Genomic DNA, 25889 nt, shown 5'->3' with positions numbered 1-25889 from the left:
ACCCTTCTTTTTTTTTTTTTTTTTTTTTTTCTTTTTTGGTTAGAAATCATTTCTACCACTTTGGTCACTGAGGTTAGTCTTTATTCTTAGATCTATGTTTTTATATCTGTTGGAATGGTGTGTCCATTTGTGTCCTTTTCCAAATGTTTGATAATGCACATTTTTTTTCCTTTTCCTTTAATGTAGATGGCCAAAGCTCCATCAGCTGCCCGAAGCTTACCATCTGCCTCTACTTCAAAGGCTACAATCTCCGATGAAGAGATTGAACGGCAACTCAAAGCTTTAGGAGTAGACTAGTGAGAAAAACCATAATATTTTACTTACTTATGGTTATTTAGTATAAACCAGGCACAGTGCAGATTCCTTTTACAAAACACATCTATTTGCAAAAATGAAGACCATCAGCAAACAGTTGTTTCCTAACCCATAGCTATTTTGAGTCTTTTACCAAAGAATGACAAGGATGCAAAAATGGGAACAGTTTGGATTTTAATTAGAACTATTTAGGAGTGATGATGTGTAAAAAGTTGACTTCTTTTCTGCATGGCATAGAGAAATTATATTCATTATTTACTGTTTATGTTCTGTGTTTTTACACTGAAAAAAATCTCATTAAATGCCACTTAGCACCAACTAAAGAGACTTGTAAAAATATTAAAAATATATCATTAATTCTGTATCTGTTGCTTGTCCTTTGTAAAAGTGATATGTGTTATCACCTTAGGCAGTTCAGCTGCCAAATTATTTTTAAATGATCCAAAAGAAGAGTGCTATTTAAACATCTATCTTAAAAACTGTCATGAGCTTTTCTTTTCTTTTTTTTTTCCTTTGGGAGAACATTCTAGTTGGTAAGTTTATTACCTTTAAAAATGTACTTGGCACCTGCCTTAAACAGCACAAACCTATTGTACAAATCTTTAAATTATTTTAACTGACAGAAAAGCATTACATTTTAAACCAAAATTAAGGCCTCTTAGAAAAATTATCCTGGTTTTCTTTTGTAAGGCTTGTAAAAGTGAATTGAATGAAATATAATTAGCAAAAATGGACACTGAATTAATAACATTTTATAGTAATAAGACTGTATTTTGGTCTTCCAAGAACTGAGAAAATATTTCCATATGAGGTATAATTTAATCTGTGTTTAATTTTGATCTTCAGTAATGTAAATATTGAACCCTGTAAATGGAAGCCTTCCTTCTTAGTTTAACACTACTATGACAATACTTGACCTAAATTTTAAAATAAAAACTAACATTTTTTTTCTTTGTAAATAAACTACAACTTTGTCAGAAATTACTGCCTAAATGTGTATTAATGTATTAGCAGTATTTCTTAAGGTGAAGTTGCTACGGTATTTAATGTATGTATAGGAAGTGAGAAAAAATGAAATGGCAGATTAGTCAGAGATAGAATTTAGGATTAGGTTAGTTTTAAAAAGTTACATCATAATACATGAGTTCTAGCATATGTCAACATAAAAACCATGCAGGAGATCAGATAGGTATAACCAGCTTCCGATGATGGACACATTCGTTCTGATATCGACAACATAAATGCATGTTAGGACTAGCATACACGTGGCACGTATAGCATACACCTACGTATTCCTGAGCCACCATACGATGAAAGATGAGGTTGCACTGTCGATAGCATTAAACAGTTTCCTCATCATTGATAAGTCATAACATGTTCCTGGATTACAGAATGTTAACCCAGAACTTGTGTTGATTCTTGGATGTACATGATGATGCCAATTAACTTTATTTACTTTCTTGTTTACATGTGGGGGCTTTTGTTTTTAAAAATTATTTTGTTAGAAAAATTCCAATAAAGATTTATTGCTGTTATGCTTTTTTTCCGTATATTTTATTTTTGGCTTCTGCTAAAGTACCTGGTAATTTTTCAAAAGAATGATTTTTATTATTTTCCTGGAAAGAAAATTAGTTAGCTGCTCCTTATATTTTAACAAATGTCTTTTCTAAGAATTAGCTGTTGATACAGGACTGATGTTTGTGAATGGAGTAAGTCTAAGAATTGATGGTTCACATGAATTTGGTCTGATGATTCCTTTTCTAGAACTTCCAGGGGATAAACATTTTTAAATATTTTGATACAATTAAGTCTTAGTGATTTATTTTCGATTAGAAATGGATACTACAGAAGGCTTTGGGACCTAAAGGAGAGAGTAGAGCTCTTCTGATGTGGCTATATTTGTAAAATGCTCTTGTGGCAATTATCACAATCCTTATAAATTTATGTTATACTGCCCTTTACTAAAAATAAAACTTTTCAACCCCTAAGATTAGAAAATAAGGATTCTTATACATTAAGTTTATGAAAATATAGTTGGCCCATTAACACTGTGGGTGTTAGGGGCACGGAACCCATGCAGTTATGAAGCCACATACAACTTTTGACTTTCCTAAAAACTTAACTACCTATAGCCTACTGTTGACCAGAAGCCTTACCAAAAACATAACAAGTCAATTAACACATATTTCATGTTATCTGTATTATATATTGTGTTGTACAATAAAGTAAGTTAAAGGAAAGAAAATGTTAAAATCATAAGAGGAAATACACTTATGGTACTGTACATTGAAAAAATCTGTATATAAGTGGACCACCTGCAAAGTTTAAACCCATGTATTCAGTGGTCAACTGCATTAACTTTTTTTTTTTTTTTTTGCCTTCTCTTTTTTTGGCAAAAAGATTATTACTTCAGTAACTATATTTAAACAAGAGGTTGCCAATAGAGAGTGGAAGAGCATAGCAATGTCTGTGACCCAGGATGGATGTAACCCAATGTCACATTCTATTACTGGATGTAAAGGCTGGGTGGAGGACATTTCAGGAAATCAGAGAAGCAGAACGTGGTATGAAAATGTCAGGACTGACGATAATAACAGCTAGTCTCAGAAAACATAAAATGACCATCTGTCAGATGACTGTGTTACATAGACTACCTTTGGTGCTCCAAGAGGAGTACCAAGCTATACCAGGCCCAGTGGGAAGGGGCTTGACACTGTGACCCTGTAAGACCAGAGGGAATCTGGCAACCAAGCTTGGGCTTTATTTTATTCTACCTGCACAGGGATGTATATTTCCTTTTGTGTGTGTTTGAGTGCCTTTAGGAGAAAAGTGCTCTCCCCTCAGCCACAAGTATATTCCTTACTAGCCCAGTAGCCCCACTTACATCCTGATCCCTGTGGGCCTCATTTAAATATGTGCTCCTATTTTAGATATTCCCATGTTAAAACAGAGTGTGTCCAGAGATCTATGATGACTTTCTTCTTTGATGCCATTATTCTGCAGGAATAGGTTTTTGAAGCTGCAGAAAAGCTGATCAACTTTCTAATTTCCTCTCTGTAGAAATTGAATCCCATTAAGACCATTCTTCTAAACTTAGTTCAAGAGTCAATTGGATTGAATTCACCTTAGAGGAAGCCTGGGGATTGTGAAGTCTGATTGAAGACCCTCTCATTGTTGGAACACCACACAACATACATTACTCTTACTCTACTTCCCCATCCTCCCCAGAGCTTGAGTGCAGCTGCACACAGACACACCGCTCCCATCCCCGAACATGCAAAATATTTTTTACTAGATTAATCTTTCCACCATTAGAGATGGAAAAGTAAATGCGTGAATGAGTGTCAAGGTTCACAAGGACATAAGGTGGAAAGACTGTGGCTAAAGTCAACTTTACCATTTATTCCCAAGTTAGTCCCACATTTGCACAGAAAATTACATTCGTCACTTGTTTAATTGCAGTTTAGGATTCTAAACAATATTTTCTATTTTTATAAAAACTTCAATCTATATCTACTAAAATAAATGTAGTTAGAATAAATAGTCTCAAAAAACTCAATACAAATAAGTTAATAGTAAATACCAGTGCATTTACAATTAAGTTGTAAATAACTAAAGATTTGCTATTTCAAAATTAAGGATTCAAAATAATTCCTTTTAGGGAGAAAAATAACTTCCTAATGTTAGTTGTATCTAAACTGGAATGACCTTATGGAATGAATGATAGGATGATGATCGTGTCTATGTGATGATGATATTAGCATATGTACATGCTTATTTTTGTTGTAGAAAGACTAAATGTTCCTAGCAGATTCATATTTAAAGTGGAAAAAAGTCACTATTCAAATATTTATTGTGCATTATACTTTGTTTCTCTTTGCAACTTTCAGATACGCATATGTGCATTTTGCGTATGTAAATAAATGTATATCTGTACAACTACACATCCTATCCCTCCCTTTTGCAAACTGAAGGATCACTTCCCAATTAGTGTATGTAGTAAGCAGGTGAATTAATTACAGAGAAGGAATTTATATATCTACATGGCTGAATAATTTGGAATTTACTCTTGGATAATAAAAGTCTTTGTATATTTTGTTCAACCTCTCCTGGGTGCTAGATGTGTACTTAAGCATAGGTGATTAAGCTACTGCAAACGATCTCTTTATATTAATATATCAAAGTTTCTAGCCATCCAATTAATGGTGATTATGCATGCATAAACACCTATGATCTATAGAGATTATGACCTGTATAATTCTTGGTCTTTATTAATCTCACAGAAAGCTAAAACAGGACAGTATAATTTATTTAGTAAGCATTCTAAATCAGTAATGAAATTTGGTCTAATTGTTTTCACTTCTGTTATGTAAAATAAGTTACAAACACAGTGCCAGCAAATTTATGTATTTTAAATGCAAAAAAAAGTTCTCTTAGATTGATACCACGTTATAGTTTGCTTCTACTTGCAAATTTCAAAGAAATGCCTTATTAGTTAAATAAATATGTTCCCTGGATATAATTCTCCAAGTTTAAATACTCATGGTCAAACTTTTTCATCAACAATAAATCATAATCTAACCAATTAAACCAAAGTGATCGTCCTTTTTGATAGGATCCCGGATGATTTTCTGGGTTGTGAGACTTACTAAGTTAGGCACCCTTCAAGTAGTAAGTAGCAATTGTTAACAGCACAGTCCTTTGTTCATTTAACTAAGACTGCATGCCCACCAGGAGCAAACACTTTCCCAGGCATAAACAACAGCAAACAGCAAACAGGCCAGATAATCATTCCTGCACTGTGGTAGTTTAGGGTTCAAGAATCCATAATGCATATTGTCTGTCAATAAACATCAAAAAAGCTAAATCTGTGGGAAGAATAAAAGATAAAAATGTCGCCTCTAAGATTTATTCCTAAATGCACTAATGTAATTCAAAGGCACATCTTGCTCTTAAGTGCAAACTATTTAGTTCCAACAAACTATTATAGCTGATGGCAAGCAGGATGTCGGTTAAATCAGTTTTCTGATTGTATCTTCTACAGTGATATTCTTTATTTGGCATTATCAATGAAATGTTAAAAAGCTAATAAACAGCCTTTGGAAAAGAAATCTTAAACTAGAAGATCCATGTGCACACTGTGTATATGTGTGTGTGTGTCTGTAGATAGAGCAAGAGGAAGAGAGATTGAGAGGGAATCACTGTTTTAATCCTGTTGGTATCTTTGGCTTAAAAATGTACCGTTTGGCTTCTGAAAAGAATTACTTTAATGAAAATAGTTTGTCAATATTTAAATTGTATTCTTTAAGAAAAAAAAAGTAGAAAAGCCTCTGCAAAAGTTACTGATATAAAAATGATTTTTGAAGCCAGCCAAATAACTAATTTCTGGGGGTTTTTTTGTTGGAGAAGAGAAAGGGATGAAAAATAGAAAAACTCACTGCCATACAACAGTAAATTTTATCTGCATTCAAGATGCTCCTTAGAAATAGTAAATAAACTCTGATTCAGACTTGTTTTCACCCGTTTTTCTCTCTGCCTTCGATTGCAAAACCAAACTCTTACTACTTCTTTTTCAAGATTCAGTTCTTCAGCCATTCGCATGATCTCTTGAGAGGAAGGTTTATTCTGTTCTCCAAAGTGTCTCTCCAGAGCATCCTTAGCAGCAATACTGAGGGGAGGGGTACAGGTACAGAAGGGTGAGATTATGGTGTTTTCATGATGTTTTAGCAGATCAAAATTAAACTAATATTAACATGAAAATATTGCTTAAAGATTCTGAAAACACCCCCAAAGCTTCAACAAAGATAAATGTGCAGTCAGTGGAATATTTAGACGCTTGTTTTACGCAGGGTATGGTGAGTGGATCCCAGGAAGAAAGGTGTCCTAGGCTTTCTATGTGTACCCCACTCTGTGCCACTAGAGGGCGCTGACTTCCTGAAAAGGAAATGAACACTTGTGCGGGCATTTCTGGGTCCCTCAGGAATCATTTGTGGTTGACAATAGAAGAAATATTCAGTGAACGCATCGACTGAAACAAAAGCTGTATTTTAGCATTTCCTTCATAATTTTCACGCAAATTACCAAAAGATAACCCAACAATCTTGCCAGTTTGAAGTGCAAGAAATCACATTGGACTTTGATACACTGATAACTAGTTTTGCTATTTTTTAATAACCTAGATACCAAATTGCCAGAACAAGACATATCTAAAAGGACAGCAGAAATGGTCACTCTTTGTAGAAGTGATTGCTTAATTTCTGTTTTATCTAAAACTTGAGGAGTGTTCTTGACTTAAATAACCTACTTTTCTATCAAATGTTAAAAATTACTAGCTCACCATTTCTCACTAACGAATTATTAAATTATGCTTTTTCACCAATCTTGTTTTTTCAGTTGGCTCTATTCACCATACATTTATGTGCTATGTTGTACCTCTATTACCCTCAAATGCTCTTCCATTTGTATATATGTATATATTCCATCTCCTCTGTACGTTTTGATATCTCAAAAGAATACCTTATAGTTGTTCTTCGCTTCCTTTTTCTTTCATTTGCTCCCACTTTTTCATTGTATAAAGCTGTAATGGGGAATAGAGAAGTAATTATAAAATCAAAGTGGTTTTAAAAAAACTATCAGATTTGAGTTTCAAATTTTCTTTCTAAAACAATGCAAAATAAACTCGCTATACATTTTTGTTTTAAGTTTTTGCATTCTACATTATTTTACAGTATAAGACCAAGATAAAAATGTTAATGCGGAAATATTGATTTTGCAAAAAGCTTGTCTATAAATGATATCCCGATCACACTTTTCCTGGAACACTTGATTTAAATGTTTTCATACCTTGTTCTTTATCCAGCCTTAACGCTAGTATGAGTAGATGATTTTATTACGTTAGCAATTGCTTATGTACTTACTTGGAAGACTGGTGTGCACCAATGCTCTGGTTACAGTAATATCAGTTTATAAAAATTCATGTACATTTACTACAGTATGCACAAAGCCAGAAAATTTGGATGTGTTAAAATATTTCACCACTTAACGCCTCTGCCGCATTATCCAGAAAGCTGTCCTTATCTAGCTGCTTCTCTTACTATATTTAACTTCTCAGTAAACTTATTTCTATACTTGCATTAGCCTTCCTCTTTCAGTATTATGAAACACATTTCTTTTTCATCTGAAAGAGAAAAACAAAACCCAACTAAACCTCAAACCTCTCTGCTTTAGCCTAAATCCTACCAGTGGAAGTCACTGCTTTCAAGTTAAAACATCACAGAACTTCAGAGCGACAACTTCAGTACCTCCCACTTGCTCAGCTTCCTCCAGCCATTTAGATAAGATTGCTTTTAGTTTGCATGCATTTTTAAAGCTGAGCTGCAGGTTTTCAAATCGGCAGATAGTCGTTTGACTGAATTCAGAGCCATGCACAGCTGCCAGGGCTTCCCCCACGTTGGTTTGGGTGTATCCTGTGAAAGGACAGGAAGGACCCGTTAGCTTCAGCTATTCAAGAAGCATTCATTGTGGCCTGTGATCACAGAAATCTTTGTGTCTTTCTTTGTTAACTATTAAATATTGCTTTTGAGCATATATTCATTGGCAATTTAGAATTATTTAGTAAGTTCAGTGTAGACTTGTCCAGTACTTCAAAAAATACTGCTGGTTAATTTCTCCTAGAAGTCAAAAGAATTTAGACAGGAATAGCCACCATTCACAATATGCAGTGAAATTGGATAGATGTGTCATAAACACTTTATAAGACACAAATTCTTGCTCTCTTTATTATTATTAAATATCTGATGATATATGCTAAACAATATGGTACATTAAATATGATGCATGTTATATGATGATATAAATATTTTCATCTCAACTGTAAGAGTACAAAATCAACTATATTGTTAAATGGCACCAAATAAAATAAAACTAAGAATCATGCTGACTTTCCCTAAAAAAATGTTTATTACGAGACTGATCACCCAATATTTTACGTGTATTTCTGAGCACATTCATTATATCATTTGGTAATGCTTCTGTCTTCAGGCCAGAGATCTTCATTGATTGTCCTAAAACATTTTTAGAGTACAAGCTGATATTGGCCGTCAACGTGGAATTTGAAATATAGCAATATAAATAGCAAACTGAAAATGGTTGTTATAAAGATGTCTACCGCTGTGTTTATTACAAATAGTAACCTCATATTAATTCAGGGCCTAAAGTTATATATATATGTCTGTATGCGTCAAGTGGTCACATATGATGCCTATCAATAAATATCATTACAAAATTACCTGTGGTTCATTCCACAAGTGCAGAGGATAGAACTACATTTTCAGTCCATTTAAAAGATATGCTACTTCATGAATTTAAATCAAGGTTAATTATCATAGTTATTTTATGTTAAAAACACTACTGAATAGAAAGTGTGCCAAGGTTTTGAGCAGACAGTTCACAAAGAATTACAATGACTATAAAACACACGAAGTAACAACTTTTCAGTCTTCACTCATAAATTTAAAATGAAGTCACTGAGGCACCTGGGTGGCTCAGTTAAACTTCAGACTCTTGATTTTTTTTTTTTATTTTAGAAATTTTATTTATTATTCACGAGACAAACACTCAGAGCACAGGCAGAGGGACAAGCAAGCTCCCTGCCAGGAGCCCCTGGGACTCGATCCCAGGACCAGGGGAAATGACCTGAGTCAAAGGCAGACCCTCAACCACTGAGCCACCCAGGGGCCCCAAGGACTCTTGATTTGGGCTCAAGTCACGATCTCAGGGTCATGAGATGGAGCCCTGTGTGGGGGTTGGCCCTGAGTGTGAAGCCTTAAGATTCCCTCTCTTCCTCTTCCTCTGCCCCTCCCCCGACCATGCTCTTTTACTCTTCCCCTCTTTTAAAAACAAAAATTCCATGGGGACCAACCATTTTTACCTATGTGATTTGCAAAGATCCAAAACTTTAATCCATAGTTTCCTTTCAAGTATTTACTTATTCTATGTGCTTCCAGTGTTCTAAGGGCTGAGGATATGCCTTTAAGGAAAAATAAAAACGGATAAAGAACAAACTGCTTTCATTAAAGATAATATTCTAAGGAGTTTGCCAAAAGACACCTGTGGTAAAATTTGGCACCTCTATATAGACCAATTTGACAAAATCATAAATACACATGCACTTTAATCAAGAAATTGTGCTTCTAACATTTGTCCTACGTATGTATTTACATAGGTACGAGATGACGTTTGAAAAGCGAGTCGTTGTAAGATAATTTTTAACACTGTGAGATTGGAAGGCGCCTGGGGGGCTCCGTTGGTTGAGTCCGCCTGTGGCTCAGGTCGTGACCCGGGTCCTGGGATCAAGCCCCACGTTGGGCTCCCTGCTCAGCGCGGAGCCTGCATCTCCCTGTGCCTCTGCCTCTGCCTTCACTGTGCTCTCTCACTCACTCTCCCTCTCAAATAAATAAACAAAACCTTAAAAATCCACGAAGTTTGGTGATAACCTGAATTCAGTAGGGGACTAAACAATATATTCATAAATTGGAGTTTGATGGACTCATTCACAGAAAGTGAGAGAAAGCAAAGCTCCCAAAAGTCAGAACGGAAAGCTCTCTAACACAAACGGTCAAATAAACGTCTGCGCCAAGGAATACACGTGTTGGCCGAAACGCAGAAGGCGTCTCCGGCGGGACACGGGCCCGGGCGGCGGGGAGGGCGCCTCCGCCCCTTCGCCCCAGCAGCGCCTCACCGAACCGCCCGTCTATTCCAAAGGCCGAATCAAGAGGGGGAGCTAGGGCGTCAAGGCCGACCTCGGGGGAGCAGGCTGCGGGGTCAAGGCCGACCTCGGGGGAGGCAAGCTGAGGCGTCAAGGCCGACCTCGGGGGAGCAGGCTGAGGCGTCAAGGCCGACCTCGGGGGAGGCAAGCTGAGGGGTCAAGGCCGACCTCGGGGGAGCAGGCTGTGGGGTCAAGGCCGACCTCGGGGGAGCAGGCTGTGGGGTCAAGGCCGACCTCGGGGGAGCAGGCTGTGGGGTCAAGGCCGACCTCGGGGGAGCAAGCTGTGGGGTCAAGGCCGACCTCGGGGGAGCAGGCTGAGGGGTCAAGGCCGACCTCGGGGGAGCAGGCTGTGGGGTCAAGGCCGACCTCGGGGGAGCAAGCTGAGGCGTCAAGGCCGACCTCGGGGGAGGCAAGCTGAGGGGTCAAGGCCGACCTCGGGGGAGCAGGCTGTGGGGTCAAGGCCGACCTCGGGGGAGCAGGCTGTGGGGTCAAGGCCGACCTCGGGGGAGCAGGCTGTGGGGTCAAGGCCGACCTCGGGGGAGCAAGCTGTGGGGTCAAGGCCGACCTCGGGGGAGCAGGCTGTGGGGTCAAGGCCGACCTCGGGGGAGCAAGCTGAGGCGTCAAGGCCAACCTCGGGGGAGGCAAGCTGAGGGGTCAAGGCCGACCTCGGGGGAGCAGGCTGTGGGGTCAAGGCCGACCTCGGGGGAGCAGGCTGTGGGGTCAAGGCCGACCTCGGGGGAGCAGGCTGTGGGGTCAAGGCCGACCTCGGGGGAGCAAGCTGAGGCGTCAAGGCCGACCTCGGGGGAGCAGGCTGAGGCGTCAAGGCCGACCTCGGGGGAGCAGGCTGAGGCGTCAAGGCCGACCTCGGGGGAGCAGGCTGAGGCGTCAAGGCCGACCTCGGGCGAGGCAAGCTGAGGGGTCAAGGCCGACCTCGGGGGAGCAGGCTGAGGCGTCAAGGCCGACCTCGGGCGAGGCAAGCTGAGGGGTCAAGGCCGACCTCGGGGGAGCAGGCTGTGGGTCAAGGCCGACCTCGGGGGAGCAGGCTGTGGGGTCAAGGCCGACCTCGGGCGAGGCAAGCTGAGGCGTCAAGGCCGACCTCGGGGGAGCAGGCTGAGGCGTCAAGGCCGACCTCGGGCGAGGCAAGCTGAGGGGTCAAGGCCGACCTCGGGGGAGCAGGCTGTGGGGTCAAGGCCGACCTCGGGGGAGCAGGCTGTGGGGTCAAGGCCGACCTCGGGGGAGCAAGCTGAGGCGTCAAGGCCGACCTCGGGGGAGCAGGCTGAGGCGTCAAGGCCGACCTCGGGGGAGCAGGCTGAGGCGTCAAGGCCGACCTCGGGGGAGCAGGCTGAGGCGTCAAGGCCGACCTCGGGCGAGGCAAGCTGAGGGGTCAAGGCCGACCTCGGGGGAGCAGGCTGAGGCGTCAAGGCCGACCTCGGGCGAGGCAAGCTGAGGGGTCAAGGCCGACCTCGGGGGAGCAGGCTGTGGGGTCAAGGCCGACCTCGGGGGAGCAGGCTGTGGGGTCAAGGCCGACCTCGGGCGAGGCAAGCTGAGGCGTCAAGGCCGACCTCGGGGGAGCAGGCTGAGGGGTCAAGGCCGACCTCGGGCGAGGCAAGCTGCGGAAAGGACGAGCGCGCTGACGCAGTCGGCGTCGGGGCCGGGGAAGCCGCGTCCCGCCTGCTCGCGGAGCCCGGCCCGGCCCGGCCCAGCCCAGCCCGCCGCGCCGAGCGCCCGGCCCGCAGGCGCCTACCTAGCTTGATTCTCCTCACTTTGAATTCGTTGGCGAACTTCTCGAGCTCTCGGATTTCTGGAGACTCCGTGTCTACGGGCTCCTCAGCCAGTTTGCTCCTCCGCCTGAGCTCCTGCTTGAAGTCGGCGACCGCGGGGCCCTCCGCGAGGAGCGGCTGGTGCGCGGCGGGGAAGCCGGGGCCCAGGCCGTGCTCCGGGAACTTGTAGAGACACGGGGTCAGGCCACCTGTGAGCAACCGGGAGAGCGAAGGACAAGGCTGTCGTGGTCACCGCCGAGCCGCGCAGCCGCAGGAGAGGAGGCCGCGGAGCAAGGCCGCCCCCCGCCCCCCGCCCCCGGCCCCCGGCCCCCGCCCCCGGCCCCCGCCCGCCTCCACCGAGCAATGGAAACAAAACTGAAGCCCGAGGGGAAGAGCGGGGAACCGCAAAGCCTTCAAAACAAAGAAGCAAATTCTCCCAGAAGCGTGCTGTCCGTGATTTCGTTTTTCTCTTAAAAGACACACTTTTCTGTGAATCACCTCCTGGTCCAACTAAACCCGGGGGCGTGTTTCCATCTCTGTTTTCGTGGTTCCGTCAGGCCATCCAGGACGTTTATCATCATCAAGGCATATGCTTAAACGCTCTGCTGGCAAGTTTTCTTAGGGGCGGAAAACTGACTTTACGATACTAAGAAGCCCCACTACTTCATCAGCGAAATAAAACTGGCTTCAAAGGGGAAATAATCAGGTCTTTTTTTTTTTTAATTTAACAAAGGCAGGTAAAAAGAAAATTATGAGAACATAAAATACATTAATAGGATTACATAGATTTAAGGAGTGAGTAGACCAAAGATAATTTTTAAAGTTCTGTGAAAAGTCAGCATCAAGGGACGCCGGGGTGGCTCAGTGGTTGAGTCTCTGCCTTCCGCCCAGGGCGTGACCCCGGGGTCGCAGGATCGAGTCCCGAGTCCCGCATGGGGCTTCCTGCGGGGAGCCTGCTTCTCCCTCTGCCTGTGTCTCTGCCTCTCTCTCTCTCTCTCTCTCTCTGTCTTTCATGAATAAATAAATCTAGAAAAAAAAAAAAAAACCACCAAAGTGGGCCTTGCTGGCTCTGCGGGTATGCACAGGCTTGAACCTAAGAGCAAAGGAGGAGCACTGAAGATTAAAAAAAAAAAAAAAAAGGGATCCCTGGGTGGCGCAGCGGTTTGGCGCCTGCCTTTGGCCCAGGGCGCGATCCTGGAGATCCGGGATCGAGTCCCACATCGGGCTCCTGGTGCATGGAGCCTGCTTCTCCCTCTGCCTGTGTCTCCGCCTCTCTCTCTCTCTCTCTCTGTGACTATCATAAATAAATAAAAAAATTAAAAAAAAATTAAAAAAAAAGTCAGCATCAAGATTTCTTGAAAAGTATACGATATAATACAATAATTTCTTGATTATTATTTAAGAAGAAAAATAAGTGGCAAGGAAGGGTGCAATTCCATAGATGATGGGCATTCACCTGTAAATGTTAAAGCATTAGATCAATTGAGTTAAATGAAAAATCACACAAAAGACTAAAAGATCTGTTTTTTAAAAAACTGTGACCAGATTTCATCCTTTACTAGGAAAGGAGAGTGCCTCAGTTGGGGAGCATGGGTGAAAAGGTAGCATAAGCCAAATTTCCACACATTACTTCTGTTTTCCTCATCAGTACATCACGTTTTTATTGGTAGAGATTTCACTCCGATTTATATTAAATGACACTTGTATAACCAAGACATTTTGATATAAATAAAATATTTGGTGATTAATCATTTTTCTTATGATTATAAATAAATATTTAAACTAAAAATAAATTGCTATTGAATGTTTGCTATAATCATTCTTGAAAACACTGGAAAAATATATCAAGTTTATGCTTCCTATTATTTCTCTATAAATACATTCACAAATCAAAGACATGAGTAATAATATAGTTTTCCAGAATATATAAATCTTACATTAAAATATCAATATGTAATGACTAAAGAATAGTATTAAGTCAGCAAATTGTTGACTTGTATTACTTATATGACAATGTGTAATTATAAAGTCTACCCCTCTCCAGTGGGCTATATTCTTTTTTGAAGCAAAACAAATATAAAAGTGAGGGTTTAAACAAAATAGCATAAAATAAAGTTAGCTGCTTTGAAAAATATTTGAAAGAAATTGTTCCTGTCTAAAAAAAAAATCCGTGCTGCTTTTATAAACCTAAATTACCAGTTTTACTTTTTAAAGTTAATCATCCATTTTATGCTTTAGTGGGTTGTATATTGATCAGACCAGATAGCATATTTAAAAGCAGTTGTATCAATTTTTAATTTACTATATAGTTCATTTTTAAAAAGGTTTATTAGTTTGGGGTGTTATTTTTAGCTTTCTATTAGTTTTGGATTTCTGTGAGTTGAAGTAAAAGAAAAGACTCACCTACAGTGAAAGAATACTGATCACGTTTATTTTAGCATTTACTTAGCATTTATCTCAAGACTTTATTTTCACTTAGGCTCTCAGAGTTGGATGTTAGATAAATGAAAAATCTTTCATCATCCAAAAATACCAAATGTCCTTTAAGACACTTAAAGAAGAAATACTCTAAGAGTAAAAGCAGTGAGAAAAAAAATAGGCTGCTGGGTTTTTTTTTTTCTCTTACCATGTATTTTTTAACTGAAGTATAATAGATACACAATGTCACATTAGTTTCAGGTGCACGGCACAGTGATTGGACACCTTTAGACATTATGCTGTGCTTGCTCTAAGTACAGCCACCATCCATCACTACAGGTGATGCTCTTAAGATACCAATGACTGTGGTCCCCTTGCTGTACCTTTCATCCCTGTGACGTCCATTCCATAACCGGAGCCTGTATCTCCCTCTCCCTTTCGCCCATTTTGCCTATTTCTCTACGCACTTTCCTTTGGCAACCATCAGTTCTTTGAATTAATGGGTCTGTTTCTACTTCACTCATGGTTTTGTTTTTTAGATTCTACATATTCACAAACTCATATGGTATTTGCCTTTCTCTGACTTATTTCACTCAGCATAACACCCTCTAGCTCCATTCATGTTGTCACAAATGGCCTTCTCAGTTTTCTTTTTTTAGAGATGGGGAGGAGGGGCAAAGGGAGAGAGAGAGAATCTTAAGCAGGCTGCATGTCCAGTGAGGAGCCCAATGTGGGGCTTGATCTCCCAACCCTGAAATCATGACCTGAGCTGAAATCAAGAGTTGAACACTTAACCCACTAAGCCACCCAGACACCCCCATTTCATTATTTAAGGCTGAGTAATACCTCACTGTATATGTATGTGTAGGCTGCTATTTGATTTTGCACCTTTAATGTATGGCACGTTAACCTATGTCAGATTTTTATTTTCCATGAGTAATTTGTTACATATCTTTTATATGATAAACCGTAAGTTCTGAATTTGTTAGCAATCTTAGTCATTATTTTCAATTTTTCTTGCTGGCCATAGTCACACATCAGTACAAATCTCATGTCATACTTTGTGTTGTGTTCCATTCACATTTGTCATCTTCTTAGCCTTATGTAAGTGAGGTAGAAAGAATATTTTTTATTCACAATTTAAAATTTAAAAAATTGAAGTAAAAGGAAATAACCTCCCTTGGGTGCTACATGAATCAACTATACAGTTAAAATTGAAGTCCAGGGCAGCCCAGGACTGGCTCAGTGGTTTGGCGCCGCCTTCAGCCCAGGGCATGATCCTGGAGACCTGGGATAGAGTCCCACGTCAGGTTCCCTGCATGGAGCCTGCTTCTGTCTCTGCCTCTCTCTGTGTCTCTCATTAATAAATAAATAAAATCTTTAAAAAAAAAGAAAAAATTGAACATGAGTCTATGAAAAGAGCACAGGGGATATCATATTCAAAGGTTCGGCATCCAAAGCAAAAAGGAAAACACAATGTATGATAATGTTTGCATTTTTCATGATGTGACTACATGCAGAGTTATCCACTCAGACACGGTTTTCCTGGAGCGAACCTGAAACAGGAATTCAGGACAGTCACAGGTACGCCCGACAACCTACCATGGGGTCCTGTAACTGGGGGAGAGTGGAGAGTGACTGGTATACATAGCAAGATATTTTTAAAATCTTTCCAAAGCACTGATTATTAGGGGGGGTGGGGAGAAGAAGATAAAAGCAGCAGGGAGTCCTGAGCAGCAGAGATCCCATGAACCGCTCCCCAAACATGGACCAAGCCAAGTGCCCGTCAGCCTAAAGAGCCACGCGGCTAAGGAGCTGGGAAGGATCCGCACAGCATCCAGAGCCCCGAAGTATATCTCCGTCCAGCAGAGGGAGAGGCAGGCTCCTTTTGGGGAGCCCGATGCGGGACTTGATCCCAGGACTCCAGGATCACACCCTGACCCAAAGGCAGATGCTCAAATGTTGAGGCACCCGGGCGTCCCTCAAATTAATTTTTAAATAGGGACTTTCACACCTCACCTGGGTTTGGCCGTCATATAATATGACCTTGTTGAGTCTAAGACTCATTGCCACATGGCTGCTGTGCCGTCCCCAGGCCTGGTGGGCAGCGGGGGCAGCCTGTGGAACATGTTTCTTGGCTTCACACAGCCTCAGAAGCTTGGGAGCAGGAACAATTTCAGATACTCAAGAATTAGAGGTTTGAGGGTTTTTTTTTTTTTTAATGTCATGTTTTTCTAGAAGAGATTTTGAAGGGCATTTTTAATTTGCTGTAGGCTGTTGAATTATCTGAATTCTCAGGAAGGAAGGATAGAAGGCATTTAGGTACAAGTGTATCTCAAGAGAAGATCATAGGAAAAACAAGTCGAGTTGGTACAAATCTACCACAATTGAACAGTGCTAGCACTCACCCCAACCCAGATATGAGACAGAAACTAGGATGGGTTAAGTGACTAGAACAAGGTTTGTAATTAGTTCATGGCATGGCTGATTCATTCCTCTCTGTCAGTCATTCTTTTTGGTGTGCCTACATCTGGCCCACAAGGCACCATGGATTCATCTGGTAATTACCAAGTCCTCTCCACCAATCTTAACAAAGTAGTAGCTACAGCTCTTCCCTTTCAGTGGGTTATTAATTTAATGAAATGCTCAAACTAAAGGTAAGCATCAGAATATGAGCTATAAGATTGCCACATTAAAATAAAGCAATTTTGTATGCTTTGAAATATAGGTCTTTCTCCATCTTTCCTTTCATGTGGCATATATGACAATGAACCTGTCTTTGTTGTAGATGATAAGATGCTCCTGTGAATTGTGTGGAAGAGGCTGATTTGATGAATGCCTTGAGACTTCTCAGAAAATTCTGACATAACCAGTTTCTCTTGTGTATTTTATGCCTTTGCTCTCTTATATTTGAATCCCTGTGTTTTATAACTCAATTTATGTAGCTTCTCTGGGGATAAAGACAGGAGAGTTCAGATTCTCTGAGGTTTAATTTGCTATGATGCAAATACTCATACTAAACATATGTCAAAATAGTGACATTCTAACAATAAAGCATATCACTCTCAAAAAATACTCCAGTATAATGTCTATGCTGGCTATGGTGAGTTTTTCTTTCAGTGACAACATATATTTACTATTTACTTTTAAGACTATGGTGATACATTCAAATCATGATATCATTTTGCTACTCATGTGACTAACCCAGGCTTTGGATCATTTTAAGGGGCTTTTCTGGGGGACACTCCTTTTCAACTACAGCTGAGGGCAATAGGCAACACAGCCTGAGCTGCCTATGGACTCTCATTGTGAACCTGGGCCCAGAAATGAGAAACACGTTAGAATTGTCAGGCCAGCCGCAGATCCACTAGGCCAGTAGCCAGTGGCCTCGATCTGGTGGGGAGGGAGGTGGTAGCAAAAACCATCTTGAAGTATTTGGGTTGGGGGCAACTAGGTGGTTCAGTCAGTTATGCATCCAACTCTTGATTTTGGCTCAGGTTATGATCTCAGAGTTGAGATAGAGCCTCATGTCAGGCTCCGCACTCGTGGGCATGGTTCCTGCTCAAGATTCTCTCTCTCACTCTCCCTCTCCCTCTGCCTCTACCCTACTTCTCTCTCTCTCTCTCTCTCTCTCTCTCTCTGTGTGTGTGTCTCTCCCTTTCTAAAAGAAAAAAAAAAAAGGTATTTGGTCTGTGGCTGATGTTATCTTTGTGCTAACCTCAATCCATTGCTGCCTGTTGGTTATAGAAGGTGCCTAAAGTTGGACCTGGGTTTGTGAGAATCGCTGTGAATGAACAGCAAGGACTCTCCTCCAAGAGACAGCAGCACATGGCCATGTGCTTGTCATTTCCTATCTTCATAATCAAAATGGGTTTGGGCCATGCAGGGCATACTGCCTGAACTCTAGTGGCTAAATGTACCTTTTACTATTTTTATAATGAAAGTCATTTACCATCAACAAGGACTGTTCTCATTAACCATGAGTGCTGATTAACTTAAATATATGTATCATAAATGATCAGTTTTCAAAGGGGAAAATATGGTTGTCCCTCTTTTATAATTATTAAAGAGTTATTAGAACATACAGGTAATCACTAAGGACACATCAGTCTTCATTTTACCATAAATGTAAGGATTCTAGTTTATTCAGAATGCTACTTGATAGATTCTAAGTGAAGCTAATTTGTTCTGAAATATTTTATTTTATTTTATTTTATTGGAATATTTTATTTTAAGATTTAAGTGTTAGTCTCAAACTGAAAATTATGGAGAAATTAAATAGCAGTGAACTAAATTTTTTGTTCAATTTTACTTCAAATTTATAGTCATAAATCCATGGTTTTTTTCCATCACTTATGATGGATGACAAGAAGACACAGCAGTTAGAATATGATTCCTTTATTAAAGCTTCTCTCCCCCCACTCTGTCACTCTTTCTCTTTCTAACACACACACACTCATTTTCTCACATAGAGCCCCAGTAGTTTATTGTCATTCATAAGATTTCTCTCCCTACTACAAAAATGAATATAAAAGATCAAAAATAGCTAAAAAATATGTGAACAAAATTGTGTACTTTATTAAACCATCAAAATCTTTTTTCTGGCCATATCCTAAAATTAAGCCGTAAGTTTCATTATGAAGATTAGGTCAGATTTTCCTCTTCCTTAAGGAATGTGTTATCACTGCTTTCATCCAAGCATCAATAAATAGTTAACCTTGATCTAGTGATGCTTTATTTATCCAGAGAAGAAACATAAGTAACTTCAACTCTTCAATCTCATTTAAGACTAACAATAGCTTAGAGATGCCAAAACTACAAATGACTATCACTAAAGCCACTACAACTTATCTTGACTTTCAATGTCTTATTTATATTTATGGACCAAATGTCCAGAAGAAATATCGCAGTGAGGGGATGTTTTATAAATCTGTGATGTTTGCTTTGATAGCCACATGAGGCTATTAAGCACTTGAAATAGGGCTAGTAGTGCAGCTGAAGAACTCAATTTTAAATCTGGCCTTATTTAGCTAATTTATGTTTAAATTTAAATTACCACATTAGGTTAGTCACTACTGTAATATTACTGGATTGAGCCCACCAATAACATCAAGTGACAATCAGCAGTTTGGTAGTAGTCAATTAGAAGTAAAAATCATACAAAGCAAACAAAAGAGTTAAGCACAGAAGTTCAGGGTTATATAGAACAGGGGCAATCAAGTTTTAACCATTATGGTCTCTGAAGGCACTCCGTATCAGGGAACACAGGGATTTACCAATGATTTCTAAGGTTAGGAGATGAGAATTTCATGATACGCTCTGGTCAAGATTCCCTCAGATCCAAGAAATAGGTTCTAAGTGTCCCCATACTCAATCTCATATATGCAGACAATTTTTCTTACCTGCCATAACTCCATAGGTAGATGGCTGGTTTCCATAATGACAGGAAGGAACAGAATAATGAAGTCCTGTTGCTGTGTTTCCCATTGTCACCAAGAAATATGCATGCAAACATTTAGGAGTTTGGATCAAAAACAAAATAGACGGGACTGATAAGAAAATGTATGAGGATTCAAGACACATTCATTTCATTGCAAAAATACACATTTATAAGATTCTTAAAGTTATATGGCAGTAATTTGTTTTCATTTGGGGGAAATTCTCTGATATACATAGGTTAAAAGCAGAAATCAAAGTTTGTCTCAAGTAATCAGATCCTAAATCATCAGTGTGGATGATAGGACTCATTAACTATGCTGTGCTCTGTGAAGGGGTAACTGACCAGTTTGGCTGTTGGCCACTTGGGAGTTGCAAACTTCTCGTAGGTTCCATCCCATATAGACATTACAATAAAGTGACTAGAGGAATAATCAATTTAAATTCTTTTGTAATATGGTATTATATGTGGTTTTTCTCTGGAAGAATGAATACAGAAATCAACTCTTGACAGTCTTTACTTCTGCTTATTCTCCTAACAAATTTCTTCCATCAAAGAGAAAATGGCCAAGCAACTAGCCTATAAATGGATACAATCGTAAAAATCCCACTAAATTCAGAGGTTTATGGAAAACCTGTGACAATGTATGATGTGTGAATGTTGATGCTGAAACCAAGAAGTGATAGGTTTTCTGCATGCAAACAATCAGTTCAACAATTCCAATAATAAAGCTGGTTAAAAATAAATGATTGCTGAATGACTTGAAATCTATAAAGGTTGTACCTCATATATAAATATAACCATTCACAAATAGTTACTTGCCTTGTGGAATCAATTTCATAATAATGAAAGTAAATTTACATCACTAAATTTTTATCAGGCTTTAAACATGAATCACCAAGTTGAATAAGAGTTTAGGTGTTGACAATAAAAGGACTGTTTCTCTATGTATTTTACTTTCTCATTTGAGATATTATAAAATAGAGAATTAGAATCCTTTGAAAAGGGATCCCTGGGTGGCGCAGTGGTTTGGCACCTGCCTTTGGCCCAGGGCACGATCCTGGAGACCCGGGATCGAATCCCACATCGGGCTCCCGATGCATGGAGCCTGCTTCTCCCTCTGCCTGTGTCTCTGCCTCTCTCTCTCTGTGACTATCATAAAAAAAAAAAAAAGAATCCTTTGAAAACATTGAGATACAATCCAGTAATTAAAGACATGTGGTCACTTCAGAAGCAAAATATTTTCTCTTACTATTGATAAATCTTCAATATTTTAGAATATCTGCACAATTTCCATTTTATAATTAACATGTAGAAAGAACTGAAGTCATTTTACATTATAATGATATTTTATATTATAATGATTACATGTAAAAATCTTACTATGCAATCTAAAATTAAACAAATAAACCCAAATGTTCTTCTCATTATAAACAATGATTATAGTTTCTTACCTAGTATAGTATCATTTGATGGAAAATTTATAAAATCAATGCTATTATCATATATTTAAATGCCTATTATTTAAATACATATTAAAAATAGAGAAATCTGTTATTTAAATATATAGTTAGTTACGTGATCATTGTTTAAGTTTATTTATAACGTATTTTTGGTTAAAATACTGTATTATATTTTCTAAAAAATATGTTTGGGAAACTTCCACTATTGTCTTTTTATTTAAATTATGAGAATCTTTAATAGATGAAAAACAAAACAAAACAAAACAAAACCTCTATATTAATAATTTCACCAAAATCCAGATATACACTCTAGATTTTAAAAATTCAGCTGCAGATTAATCCCAAACTTACATATGAAAGAAATTTACTCAACTCATGGCTTTGTCTATTCATAAAGCTACTTTAAAAAACTTTGTTACCCTGTAATGGATGCATTAGCAACACATACCTCTTTGACTGCATCTAAGACAACATATTCAAATTTTCAAGCTTAACTTATATGTTAGAAAGTCACATAAGAAAATATTAAAACTTGGCTAGAGAGATTGTACTCTCTTCAGAACTCAGTTTTAAGATATTTTAACCCACTTTGTGGGTTCTAAATGCTACATACTGCTTCTAGCTTTGATTTTTGATTTTTGAATTATGCTAAAAATGTCTGTTAAAATCATTTAATTATATTATTCTTTGAAATCCCTTGTTGCTGGTATTGGGAATCATTCAGTTGTGTTTACTATGAGGTATATGGCTATTCTTAGGCGTGGTAATACAAATAAATCTTTAAAGAAGATAAAGAAGTAACACCTTTTAAACACTAAATTGCTCAGTCCATTTCTTTAGTTTTGTTCCTTATCCCTACCTAAATGTTTACATAAAGATGGTTTTGGGATCAAAAACACTCAGACTCACGGTTTACCTTTGTTGAAGAGTGATTTTATAATAAAATCGACAATTAAAATGTCCACTCTTAATAATACTCTTCAAAAATGTCTTAGGTTGCCTGGCTTTTTCAATATCCTTACTGTTTAACTTAAAACGAATTAAAATGAAGGAGAAACTAAGAGACGCAAAGGGATCCTACAGTAGCCAGATTCCAGGCATCAGCTCTGCAATCTGTAGGCCCCTGACCGCGCAGACAGGTGTGGCCCCGGTACCTGTGGACACCACGTTGGTGGCGTGGTTGGAGCCTGGGAGGCACTCGGCCGCGCCGGGGTGCATGATCAGAGGCAGGGCTGCAGAAGCCTCAGAATTCAGGGGTAGAAAGGTGTCAGCCGAAGTAAAGGGTTGGCAGCTCATTCCCACGAGAGGGCTGAGGAGAACTGCTGCTGCCCGGGTCAGTGTTACTCTATCCCCGCTTCAAAGGGCCGGTCCAGCGCTGCCTGCGCAGACACATCAGGAGGGCCGCCGCCGGGAGCGCGTGCTGGCGCTTATACCGCGGGAAATCCCTTTATACATGTTAATCGTCTTTTCCCAGGGGTATTGCTTTATCTAACCGAACTGCCTTCCTTCTCGCCCAAGCATAATCCATGCCCAAGAGGGAACCTGGTTCTGGGGTGCAGGTGGAGGGAGAGGGAGAAATCCGAGACTTTGAGAACTTTAGAAAAGATTCAGGAACTTTAGAAATAAATGTCCCACCAAGAAATAATCTCAAAATGAATTGAAAAGTGCTAGGTGTCTTTTTGTTACTAATACAATAACAGATTTTTATATAGGAGATTCTTTTTGATAACTTCTTATTAGATCTGTAAAACAACAGAAACACTACAAAAACTTTTTAAAAACTAGAAGTTTAAATTGAAAGAGCATAGAAGACTAAATACGACAATGAATGTATTGCCACCTATTGATTCAGACTCAACAATGCAATTTTGAAAAATTATGTAAACTGATTTGTATGCTCTAAATAGAAAATAGAAAAATATTGAATAAAATTGTAGTACTGTGTAGAGAAGACAAACATGAATGACAGTCTCTTTCCCTTGATTTCAATTTACTCATTAAGCATGAACACTTAATTCATTCTAACTATGGGCTTAGTAAGAAGCCCTTATTGGACACTGTTCTAGGCACTTTCTACAGTTCATGTCATGCAAATCTCACATCTGTGTGTTATTTACCATCCCATCCTCACTATGCTTGTTCCAGAGCCCCTGATCTTGACCATTCTGCTCCAGAGCCTGCAGTAACCACAGTAGCACTGGGGTTTGTAAACCTTCCACGTGAAAATACTGACATTATGTAAGCATGAAAAAATATATGTATACACACACACACACACACACATATACCACAAACAGTTCATTCAAAGATAAATATATTAGCATGAAGTTCAATGATCATGATTTCTACAAATAAATGAGGGAATGCAATACTATTTTCAGAATGTATGCTAGGGATAATATAGCAGACAGAAGTAAACCAAGAGGCATAGAGATTATTGACATAAACAAGGCCATGCTTCATTAGATTTTTTGAAATTTTGTATTACAGAATGTTTCAAGATAATTTGAAGTTCGTTTTTTGTGCTAAATCTAATGTTTATATTGATAAGAATACTTTTTTAAAAAACTTGCAACTCAAGTGTTTTGCTAATAACCAGTTGATATTTTGTAGGAAGATGTAAGGTTACCCAAATCATTAGATACTGCTTGAAAATTATTTATTGTGATAGTGACATATTTTTTCATTCTGAATTCTGTATCTTTTTTTTTTTAAAGATTTAATTTTATTTATTTATTCGTAAGAGACACACAGAAAGAAAGACAGAGACACAGGCAGAGGGAGAAGCAGGCTTCTTGCAGGGAGCTGGAAGTGGGACTCCATCCCAGGACCCCGGGATCATGCCCTGAGCCAAAGGCAGACGCTCAACTGCTGAGCCACCCAGGCATCCCCTAAATCCTGTATCTTTTAAACTCTATTAATTTTCTTTAAATGAGAGAAGAAGGTTACAGGTAATCAAAAATATTTATTTTATTCTGACAGAATTTATGAAATTTTCAGGCTATGTAAGCAAAAAAAAGGGGGGGGCTTTAATGTCTTTATAAAGATAATTTATTTAAAAAATTAAATAAAAATAAACATATTGGAGATTGAATATTTCTAAAAATAAGCTAAATGATAAGAGTCCTTGGAATATGCTGATAAAGTATATCAACACAGTGGTAGATAATGAGGAGCACTGTAAAATCTCCCTGAACAAAACAAAAAGCTTTCCCAGCAGTTTGTCATACTATCTAAAATACTACAGTTGAATCTTTGACATCATTTCTTTAATAAAAGTTTTTAAATTTTTAACTGTTTGGGCTGTGAAATGCAAACCAGAATGCCCCAGTTAAAATTGCATGAAGCCAGAAAATAGACATTTCCACTACAGCCTTCTCACTTAGTACTATCAACTGTTAATTCATCAGGTTTTTAAATCAGTTTTGTAAACAATTGTGATTTTGCATAATATTGAGTTGTATGGATCTATTACAATTTGACCATTTCTTTATTGTTGGGTGTTTTTTTTTTAATTTTTATTTATTTATGATAGTCACACAGAGAGAGAGAGAGAGAGGCAGAGACATAGGCAGAGGGAGAAGCAGGCTCCATGCACCGGGAGCCCGATGTGGGATTCGTTCCCGGGTCTCCGGGATCACGCCCTGGGCCAAAGGCAGGCGCCAAACCGCTGCGCCACCCAGGGATCCCTATTGTTGGGTGTTTATATCACCTTTTGCTTTTTACTTTTATAAATAACAATGCAATGAATGTTTTTCTCCAAAATTTTTACACAATGCATTTTTCACAATATAATCTGTATTTTACAATATAATCTAAATATCCTCCTGTAGGATAGATTCTTAGAAGTGGGATTACTGAATTTGTCTTATAAGACTTTTATTTTTTTTATTTTTTTATATATATATTTTTTTATTGGAGTTCGATTTGCCAACATATAGTATGACACTCAGGGCTCATCCTGCCAAGTGCCCCCCTCAGTGCCTGTCACCCAGTCACCCCATCCCCCTGCCCACCTCCCCTTCCATTATCCCTTTGTTCATTTCCCAGAGTTAGGAGTCTCTCATGGCTTGTCTCCCTCTCTAATTTTTCCCACTCATTTCCCCTCCTTTCCCCTATAATCCCTTTCACTATTTCTTATATTCCCCGTATGAGTGAAACCGTATAATGATTGTCCTACTCCGATTGACTTACTGAAGTTCCTAAAAAAATTCCCAAATTGTTTTTTAAAAAAACTTTTGTTTTGAGAGTAGTTTTATGTTCATGGCAAAACTGGACAGAGAGTCCTGAGCGTTCTCATAAACCCCCTGCCCCATGCACGGTCCTTCCCACTATCAAAATCACCCACCAGAGCGCTGCATTTGTTACAATTGATGAGTCTACCCTGACACAGAATTATCAGCTGAAGTCAGTTTATATTACAGTTCAGTCTTCTAATATATTCAATGGGTTTTGACAAATGTATCACGACTTGACTCTACCATTGTAATAACAGAAAAGTACGGAAAAGTTTCACTGCCCTACAAATCTTCTGTGCTCCGCCTATTCATAACCTCCCTTCTAACACCTGGTACTGCCTGCACCCCCCTTTTTTAGATTTATTTATTTATTTGAGAGAGAGTAAGAGAGCACACAAATGGGGAAAGGAACAGAGGGAGAGGGAGAGAAATCCTCAAGCAGCCTTCCCATTGCGCACTCGATCCCAGGACCCTAGGATCATGACCTGAGCT

The 25889-nt window shown here is 39.3% G+C and overlaps 2 protein-coding genes across 2 annotated transcripts in view; one reads left to right on the top strand and one right to left on the bottom strand.

Annotated features, from left to right (window-relative positions):
• CHMP2B (charged multivesicular body protein 2B) overlaps positions 1 to 1850 on the top strand; it is a 28382-nt gene extending 26532 nt beyond the window's left edge. Inside the window, exon 6 of the mRNA XM_025449752.3 lies at positions 187 to 1850. Within this exon, the coding sequence (XP_025305537.1) occupies positions 187 to 297 (111 nt within the window). The 3' untranslated portion in view covers positions 298 to 1850. The remainder of the gene's footprint in view (positions 1 to 186) is intronic.
• Positions 805 to 22549, bottom strand: POU1F1 (POU class 1 homeobox 1). The gene is made up of 6 exons (XM_025449750.3): positions 22314 to 22549; positions 19662 to 19733; positions 11826 to 12050; positions 7617 to 7781; positions 6832 to 6892; positions 805 to 5983 (listed from the first exon to the last, which is right to left on the bottom strand). Exons 1-6 carry the CDS (start codon positions 22453 to 22455, stop codon positions 5773 to 5775), a joined length of 876 nt encoding a protein of 291 aa, XP_025305535.1. The 5' UTR covers positions 22456 to 22549; the 3' UTR covers positions 805 to 5772.
• Between the last annotated feature and the right edge of the window lie 3340 nt (positions 22550 to 25889).

The sequence above is a fragment of the Canis lupus genome, chromosome 31 (assembly GCF_003254725.2).
Source record: "Canis lupus dingo isolate Sandy chromosome 31, ASM325472v2, whole genome shotgun sequence".
NCBI lineage: Eukaryota > Metazoa > Chordata > Mammalia > Carnivora > Canidae > Canis > Canis lupus.
Note: the sequence above shows the minus strand (reverse complement) of the source record. Positions and strands in the feature narration are given on the sequence as shown.